The sequence below is a fragment of the Apium graveolens genome, chromosome 3, assembly GCF_009905375.1.
Source record: "Apium graveolens cultivar Ventura chromosome 3, ASM990537v1, whole genome shotgun sequence".
NCBI lineage: Eukaryota > Viridiplantae > Streptophyta > Magnoliopsida > Apiales > Apiaceae > Apium > Apium graveolens.
Window position 1 is genome coordinate 242838332 of NC_133649.1, and position 9695 is coordinate 242848026.

The following is a 9695-nucleotide window of genomic DNA, read 5'->3' on the forward strand; positions in this document are numbered from 1 at the left end:
GATGTAAGGAAGCTTTGGGAATTTTTATAGAATTTTTAATAGAGGGAATGAATGATGGAGAAGTGAAGTGAAGAAGAGGACTCTTCCTCTTTTCTGCATGAAGCAGCCGAGAGTAACGAGAGAGATGGGGGGGGGGTTTGGCTTGATTTTTTTGTTGAAGTGGTGGAGTGTATAAGATGGGTTTGATAGAGTGTTTATATGGGCATAATAATCAGCAAAAGAAATGGCTTGGTTGACAATTTAGATGAGTAGAAATGGGGAGGTATGGCCTTGTACCTTCTTGTCTCCCAATTACTATTCACTAACTATTCACTTACTATTCTAGTTAGCTTCTAATTCCCTAGTTACATCTCCTAACTACTAGTTAGCTTGGTTTTGCATGGCCAACTTGCATGGAATTAATTTCTCATTCGATTATTTATCGTACACGCGATTGTTGTTCCATTCCGATAGTTTAATCGTATAACATTTCTTTTCGTAGTGAATTCTTTTTATTGCTTATAATCCTTTAACCAATTCTATTCCTTTCTATTGATCATAGAAACACATTGATATAATATTTATTTCACGTAGTATTCTCGGTTCTACGCCATTCCTTACGGATACGAAAACACGTAGTAAAATCGTAAATCTTCGAATTCCGACGGCTTTTACATTCACTTATTTTCCTCGATAAACAAGAATATGATCTCGGATTTCCAAAATTCCACTATTCATATTTGTGATAAACTCCATACGTACTACATAATTAGTTCCAGTTACTATTCACTGCAGTTTTAAAATATTACAGAAATCAGGGTTCTTACATATACAATGAGAGAGATAATATAAAACAAAAAAGAGATGATTGAAAACACAAAGAAGTGATAGGAATTGCCTGAGAGAGCTCGCCGAAGAGTATCAACGTTAAGCGTGTATTTCGTGTATGTAACTATCAATTTATAGATACAATTATCAAAGTTCATAAATTTTAATATTTAATATCAAATATTCTGGACCGTTAATCAATTTTTAATCAAAAAGTCTACATTAAAGGAAGAGGTTTTCTCTAAACCTCCATATAAGTCAGCCCTCTATAGAAGAATGACCTATATATAGGTATATAGGTCTTTCTTCAAGAGAGAACACTTTTATATAGAGAATCGTAGAGAACCCTTAATTCTATTATAAAATTTCATCAAATTTGTTGTTAATGTAAAATAATAATTATATTTAAATATAATAAAATGTTTAACAACTGAAATTTGAAAAAATTAATTGATTTTAAATTTGATTATATTATGGAATAATTTTGGATAAGTGTGAGTTTACTGTGATTCTACTACAGAACCACTTTAAATTATTTCATCAAATTTCAATAATTAGATTAAAAAATTGTGCAACTTCTTTTTAAATTTGGTAATTAAAATTTATAACTATATATGATGAAAAATGAAATAAATTATATATTTATATTTTTTTAAATAATGGTTCTCTACCGATCTCTGTCTAAGCGAGCCCTTCATGGATTGCAACCCTATATATGTACATCTAATTTTTTTTATCAATACTATTTCTCCACGTTCTCCTAAAATCAACTTATTATATTATATTTTACTCAAATTTTTCTTTTAAATTTTAGCATATAAAAATAAAGTATTACAAAGACAAGTATTTCTAAAAATATGTTTTCTCAATATTTTTAAGTATATTGATGTAAAGGAAAAGACGAAGGCCATGAAGCCGGTGAGGTGTCGCATCTCGTATTTTGTAATTTTTTAAATTATGAAATAAAAAATGTATTAAATTAATTATTAACTAATAAATAATATAATCTTATGATATTAAATTATTGAATAATGAGAGAGCGGCTTCATTGAGGAAACATGTTTAACGAGAGAGCGGTTTTTTAAACTCCTTGATTTATTATTAATAATTTCAGAATGATTAAAATCAGATAAAAAATACAAAAAAATCGAATATTATTTTTGAACTAGTTTTCATAAATAAAAAAAAGACGAAGATGATAAAATAAGGGTGATGTTAAGTGTAATAAATTTTTAGTTTATGTAGTAATGAAACCAGCATGCTTATTGAATGTAGTGCTAACCTATTAAATGACATTTGAGTGGCTACCATCAATACTGTGGGGGCATGTTTTTCCCTAGTGCGCAGTAACGCTAATATATAGGCCATGTACTTTCAATTAGACCTTAATTAATTATCTGTGCAGTTTGTTTCCGTGTAGCATATATTTGTGTTTCGTATATTTAAATGTTAAATATAAAATTGATATGTTTAGAATTTGTTTATTTTAATTTCTATTTGTTTCATCTTGTATAAGTTGTATAAAATTAGAAAATAATATAAATTTTAATTAGTTAATTAATTAATTAAAAATATAAGATTTTTTGGTAAAAGTTTTAAAAAATATATGAAACATTTAAATTTAGACCATATTTATATACACTATTATAAAAGTAATCATTATTTTCAAAAAAATATGCATATATTTATTATAAATATACATTTTATTCATTATAATTATTAATATTTAATTAGGAATTTTGTTTATAGTTTTATACTTCGTGTCGTGTCGTGTCGTGTCGTGTATTCGAAGGAAAACACAAAATTGACAATAAATCTCGACCGTGTACTTTCATGTCGTGTACTAAAACAACAAAACACTAAATTTTTGTATTGTTTCGTATCGTGTAAGCTGTGGTGTCAAAAAATGTTGAGTCTAATTTCAATATTAAAATAAGATTATTAAGCTTGACATTAATGTTAATATTTTTGTTTATAAAATAAATTTGATTTATCAAAACTTGTATATATAAGCCATAGCTAAAAAATTTAAAATAGGCTACTTGTTTTTACTTAATTACAATTTTTAAATGATAATGAAAGAAGCCTTATATACTCCAAATAATTTTTATTCGTTTATTAGCATACTTGAAATTGTAAATAATGCAAAATTAATAAATGATGTATTAAATGCACGAAGTTTTCAGTTGAACACAAAGAGAGTCAAGGTTATACCGGTAATTTCGGCTTACGGCATAAAGTAAAATTTTACTATATTTTATTTAGCCACCATACTAAATAAAAGGGAGTGCGGGAAAAGTAAAGCCCCAATTCCAAGTGGGTGTTGGACAAATTTAACCTATTTTTACACAAAATTGATAAAAATAACTAATTTCTGAAAAGTTGGCCAACTTTGGCCGATGGGATACCAACTGTCAGTGGATACAGTGGAGTATCCACTTTATATAAAGATATCTTGGACAGTGGAGTATTCCATATATGAAATACCTAACTACAGTGGAGTATCTTATACAAATTGGGATACCCAACTGACAGTGGAGTATTCAATCGGCCAAAATTGACCACTTTTTTCAGAATGCCTATTTTTGTTAAATTTTTTCAAAAATCAGTTATTTTTGTCATTTTTTCATTCCAAGCCGTGGTCTTTGTTTGGTTAGGGTTTATACATACATACATAAATATAGCAGCAGCAGGAGGAGGAGGCTATCAATTTGATCCATCACTTGGGGGTGACAAAAAACAGATCGAACTATACAGTATCAGCCATGGCGAGCACCAAAGTCCAGAGGATTATGACCCAGCCCATTGTAACCCCCCCCCTAAACTTTTTATTCTTTCTACTAATTTTAACCAATTTATTCTTACAATTATGTTTCGTTTTTTTGTTTTTGAATTGTTTGATTTCAGAACCTGATTTTTAGGTTTCTCCAAAGCGTAAGTCTCGTCTCGCCTTTTCGTACTTTCTTCCTCTTTGTGTTTTTTTTATTTATTCTTAGTACTAGTACTACTGCTCTTATTAATTAGTGATTTTTTTTTTTTTAATTTCGTTTTCGGATTAATGTTTTTGTACAGAAAGCGCGCATTCAGATATGGCTTTTCGAGCAGAAGGATTTGAGGATTGAAGGCCGAATCATTGTAATCTCTCCTTTTTTACAACTCCAATACCCCTTTTTCATGTGTTTTTTTGTTGTTTTCCGTGTTTCTTATAATCTATGATAATATCACATTGTAAAGTGTCCGTGCATAAATCAAATGCCTGCTTGTTGTTAACAGAAATACTATGCTCTTTAGGGTATGTTTGGATTGGGGGTTGGGGAGGGAAGGGTTAGGTTGGGTTAGCATGGGAAAGGTTGGGTTGGTAAGGGATGGGTCGGGTTGAACCCCTACCATGTTTGGATGTACGGGTTTAAAAGAAATGATTCAAGCCTATCAAGTTTGGGTGAAGGTCGAGGAGGTAAGATTTGTAAAAATATATTTTTTCAAGTAAAAGTAAATTATAAATTAAATTTTAAAGTTAAATTTTATTAATTTTAAGATATATTTTGTTATAAATGTATCTGTGATCAAATTATTTATGTAAGTGTGATGAATAAATAATTATGTAATATAACCTGAATTTGAGACTTCAATTTGTATAAAAAATTTAAAAAACTGAAACAAAAAAAGAGGGCTATAGCAGTTGAGAAATAACAAAAAGCAAGAGTATTAGGACACTCTCTCACAAGACCCCAACACCCCGATTTGGGGTGTTGAAACAGTGACTAATTTGAATAGGGTGAGATACCTCATGAACCCCTCTATCAACCCCTACAAACCCAACCCTCCATCTAAATTTTTTTCCCAAACAAGGGTTGTAAAATTTGAACTAGTTTTCCGTCCTCATTCCAATTATACAAAATTTAAGCTAGAGCTAAAACCACCTAACACGAAATAACTTCCCATGCACTTTTCTTTACTTGTTTTCTTCATAAATGCCAATCTTCTCATGGTCTGATCTGAATGAAATGGAATTTATTACATGGAAAATATTTCTAATTCCTTATTCCATTTCATTCCTTCCGATATACCGGAACCCACTGATGGGGGCTAGGGTTAAAAGTAGGGTTTTGGGGTAAATAATTCTCACGCAAGAGAATAAAACACAACTTTTCAATATCACAAAATAATAATCTGCGTTGATTACAATAATTAATCAATATTTATAAGAATCCTAATTTAAATAAACCCTAAAAGATAGCTATTCCCTAAATTAATAAATCATTTCTAATATCATTAAGTAATTCTAGAATACTCTAATTAACGGGCTTCCGAAGCCTAAAATATTGTTACCAAATAGTTTTTTTGCGGGCTTCTTAATCGGATTTTCTGCATCAATTCTCTTCCGCCGAAAAGAACACGACTCCGTCGAGTTAATAAGAGTAGAAGGAACACGACAAAGTATCAGAGACTGTCGTATGAGTGGCACATGAGAACGAGCACAAGTAAAAGTATACATGGTGCCTCCTTTGACAACAGAATAGGTGGTAGGGAGAGCAACATGATGCACATAATTGTCGAAAAGCCATGGACGTCCCAAAATAATGTTGCACAATTTGACAGGAAAGACATCACACATAACTTTGTCTTTAAACCTTCCAATTGAAAATTTCACCGAACACAACTCGCAACTTCCTATTATCAACTCATGCTATGTCATAAGGCTCGGGATGAGGTTCCACCTTTAAACCCTATCGTTTCGTTGAACTGCATCACTAGATATCACATTTGTACAACTACCAGTGTCAATGATTACAGAGCAGATTTTACCAAAACATGTAGCTCTAGTCTGAAATATCTGTTGACGATGATGTGAACGGACAACTTTAGTGTTGTTGCCCAAGGGTGATGACCGCAAAGCTCCAAGACAGTTTTTCAACTCATCACACGCTCTTTGGTCCTCGTCAGTCATCTCGTTATAACCATCTGGAGGACATTCTACTTTTTCAACAATTGTTATCCTTTTTTTGGAATGTTTGGTGTTTTTGATAAAGGACACTCAAAATATTTATGACCCGTCCCATTGCAGTTAAAGCATTCATGACTCAACTTTGTTGATTTTGTTGTACGAATTCTGTTGCGGGGCAAAACTCGTCCCTGATTAACACTCATCGAACCAGGTGACTTGTAACCTGAGACAAGATTTTCTCTAAAATTACCAAACCAAACAACTCTTCTTCAATTTGTTGGGCAGCTTGCATTATATCAGTTAAAGAGTAATAAAGATTGCCAGACATTCTTTTAGCAATAGCAGGTATCAGACCAGTTCGATACATGCTAACCAAGCTACTTTCATCAAGACTGAAATTTTCATCAAGACTGAAATCTGAATGAGTGGAAAAGTGAAAAAAATTACTCGTATAATTAGCCACAGAAAGATTATCTTGCCTCAATTGGATGAACTTGATATGGTTTTGGTTTTGTTGCTTGTAGTTAGTCGGCAGAAAATGACGTTGCATTGAAGCTTTCATCTCGTCCCACAACAATACTTCTCCTCTACCAACACGACGATTGTTATCCTTTTTTTTATCCCACCACATGCGAGTTGTACCTCGTAGCTTAGCTTCCTTAAAATAAGTTTTTCTTGCATCATTCAAGTTGTGCCATCGAAAGAAACTTTCCAAACTATGTAACCAATCAAGAAAAATATCTCTAAGAGTATCTCCATTTAATTCAGGAACCTCTAATTTTACTCATCTGACTTGATCCAAAGGCTCGTTTGCAGGAATTTTTTGTTGTTTAGGCGGCTCTTTTTCTGGTTCACGACCAAGTAATTGATTCATACTATTTTGTATGGCGGCCTGTTGCCTAATCATAGTAGCCATCTGCTCTTTTAACTCATTGATTGAGAGTTTAAATTCTGCAATCTTCTCCTCTTGTTCTTGAATATGTTCTTTAAGCATTGCATTAACCTCTTTAGCATTCACCATTTTTTTCTGGACTGTCAAAATTAGGCACGGCTTTCGTTTTGTAACTAAGTGGGCTGGGACAGAAACCGTGAGTCCATTGTATGTGTGCTAAGTGTTTGATGTAAGTTCTGAGAGAAAATAATCGGGTAAAGATTTAATGGGTGATGTAGGTTGATTCAGCGGTGTGTAATGTCAGGAACAAGGCTGTTTGGTGGCTGTTGGCGGCTGGCTGGAGGCTGCCGGAGGCTGCTGGTGGCTACGGGTGGTTGCCGGAGGCTGCTGGTGGCTATGGGTGGTTGCCGGAAGCTGCTGGTGACAGAAGTATGGGTGGAGGAACGAAGGCTCTTGATACCACTTTGATGGGGGCTAGGGTTAAAAGTAGGGTTTTGGGGTAAATAATTCTCACGCAAGAGAATAAAACACAACTTTTCAATATCACAAAATAATAATCGGCCTTGATTACAATAATAAATCAATATTTATAAGAATCCTAAACAATATTCCTAACTTAAATAAACCCTAAAAAATAGCTATCTCCTAAATTAGTAAATCATTGCTAATATCATTAAGTAATTCTAGAATACTCTAATTAATGGGCTTACAAAGCCTAAAATATTGTTCCCAGATAGTTTCTTTGGGCTTCTTAATGGGATGTCCAGCATCACCATAAGAGGTTGTCAAGCTAGTTGCTAACTTTGCCAAATCATTATATATATTAATATTTTATTTTTACTCAATTTTATATCTACTTGGTAGCATTCTACTCCAATAGTTAGTAACCTTTAATTGTTGCCTATGTGGTCCCTTAAATTAAATTGTAAATGACTCATAAGCTAAAAAAGGCATTATTGATATAAACTTTTTGCATTTGTATATGTATTTTAACTATTTTAGGAAGTTGCCAAGTTTTGACAACCTCTTGGCAACCATACAACTCCAATAGGTTGGCAACCAAGGGTGCCATGCCACATAAGATTTGGCAACCCCTTGGCAACCTCTATTGGAGATGCTCTAATTATGAGAATACATGTTCCCTTACTTTGACATTCTTTTTACAATTTTCATCTTATAAAATCGGCACTTGTGTTTTTTCACTCGTACCTCGTTTTCTTCCATCTCAGGTTTCGTATACAATATAATTTTTAATTCCATTCATCCTTATCAGACGCAGCATTAGAATTTGGTGTACTTCTTGACTTCAGACTATTCCTTCCCCTTTATTGCTAAACCAAGTGAATGCAAAATGTTTCTGTAGATTAACTTTGAAAGTTGTAATGATGCAGACATTAATACTTCAAAAACTTAATGTTCGTGCAATGCAAAATCATGTTCAACCAAGGGAGCTTACATTCTGCTTCTGTAGATTTTAAAGAACTCATATACTTCATTATATGCATATAATCATATTGTAGCTGCAGACTGGAAAGTAATGAGCTATGACAAAGTAACGAGTCTTATATCTTTTTTGAGCAAAATTATATGCTAAATTTGGAATCGTAAAGCCTAGTGATGTGTATAGTTCTTTGTGCGATTTAATATGGGTCTGTATAAGTTTGGACTTTTGTCTATGATATGCTGAATTTGGGAATTTCAGGGGTTTGATGAGTACATGAATTTGGTCCTGGACGATGCTGAAGAAGTCAGTATCAAGAAGAAAAGCAGAAAACCACTTGGTATGTATTTTTATGTTTATTTCTAAAATTTGAATGGCAGAGATAGATTTTGAGTATATATTTTTTGCGGGAGTGAATAATCAGAACATAGTGTAGTAAAAAGTTACATCTTAAATATGAAAATCCATAAGCACATGCTTTTCTCAAGTAAATAACCACATAATTATGCAAAGAAACAAAAGAGTAGTCTTAAAAAGAAGACTGCACCCATGGAAACTGGTTTCTTAGTGTTAGACACAACATTAGTGTACTTAACATACACTAAAAGTGTCTTTTCCACTTCTGTGCAGGGAGGATCTTGCTCAAAGGAGACAACATAACATTGATGATGAACACGTAAGTGGTTTTCCCCTCTTCTCCCGACCAAGTTGTATTATTTCGTCTACTTAAAAAAAATTATTTGTAATATTCTACAGGGGTAAATGATATCTTTTGGCAAATCATATTTTGTCATCGGATCTGTTGGTTAGCTTTTCAAATGATTGATGTCCGTATGTCAGCTTATCAGTTTACATCATTCAGATTTTCTCGTACATGAGGTAGAAACTCGATTTAGTTGTTTGTTATGGCCTTGTAATATTAATGATATGTGGCTCATCTGTTTCCTTTCTTTTCATCGTTTGACCGGCATGTATGCGCACTACCCTTGACATATTATGAAAATTTTAATGATACATTGGAAGTTGGTAACTTGAATTTTTTTATTTATTGAAGAATTGTGCCCTCATCCCAAAAAAAAAACCTTAAATACTCTGTATATATTTATATGAAGAACCAATCGTGACATGCTGTCTTGTCAAGTGACGAAGTGAGCATGATCTATTGTTGATGTTCCTGACAAAAGTGCGCACGACAATGGAATACTGATCAAACCTAATACCCTGTGCTACGTTTGAGCTTGCATGACTCTCTCTATAGATTTGATTGTGCAAATGCTGTCCTACACCTGAGAGATGGTTGGTGGTTACAAGTCAAAACTAACACCAGTACATGCTGGCCTTTTTTGCGTTATTATTAGGAAGATAACCGTTTCTAGTAATTTTTATGGAACATGTGTTGAGGTTGTGAGCTTTTACTTTCAGTTAATGTGTTGCAAAACCCAAGATGGGTAACATCCGCATATTATGCCAAGTTTGTTTCGTAATGCATTGTGGCATGTTAAATCAATTTTTCTCCCGGAGCTTTTACCCCTCATTGGTTTTGAATCAAGTGGATGTTCTTGTGTTGATTGTGGGAACAACTGTTAAAGTACATCGTGAAGTATATAAAA

General features: G+C 32.9%; 1 protein-coding gene across 1 annotated transcript; it reads left to right on the forward strand.

The window, feature by feature from the left end:
* The first annotated feature begins 3433 nt into the window (after positions 1-3433).
* LOC141713219 (uncharacterized) lies at positions 3434-9115 on the forward strand. The gene is made up of 6 exons (XM_074516532.1): positions 3434-3614; positions 3715-3741; positions 3880-3942; positions 8347-8425; positions 8716-8761; positions 8842-9115. Exons 1-6 carry the CDS (start codon positions 3573-3575, stop codon positions 8849-8851), a joined length of 267 nt encoding a protein of 88 aa, XP_074372633.1. The 5' UTR covers positions 3434-3572; the 3' UTR covers positions 8852-9115.
* The last annotated feature ends 580 nt before the right edge of the window (positions 9116-9695 follow it).

What these genes read in the sequence shown, in the direction of transcription:
- LOC141713219 (XM_074516532.1), top strand. Translation starts at nt 3,573, where the DNA reads ATGGCGAGCACCAAAGTCCAGAGGATTATGACCCAGCCCATT. An exon ending in TTTTTAGGTTTCTCCAAAGC is followed by an intron (nt 3,742 to 3,879) that starts GTAAGTCTCGTC and finishes GTTTTTGTACAG; the next exon opens with AAAGCGCGCATTCAGATATG. An exon ending in GAAAAGCAGAAAACCACTTG is followed by an intron (nt 8,426 to 8,715) that starts GTATGTATTTTT and finishes ACTTCTGTGCAG; the next exon opens with GGAGGATCTTGCTCAAAGGA.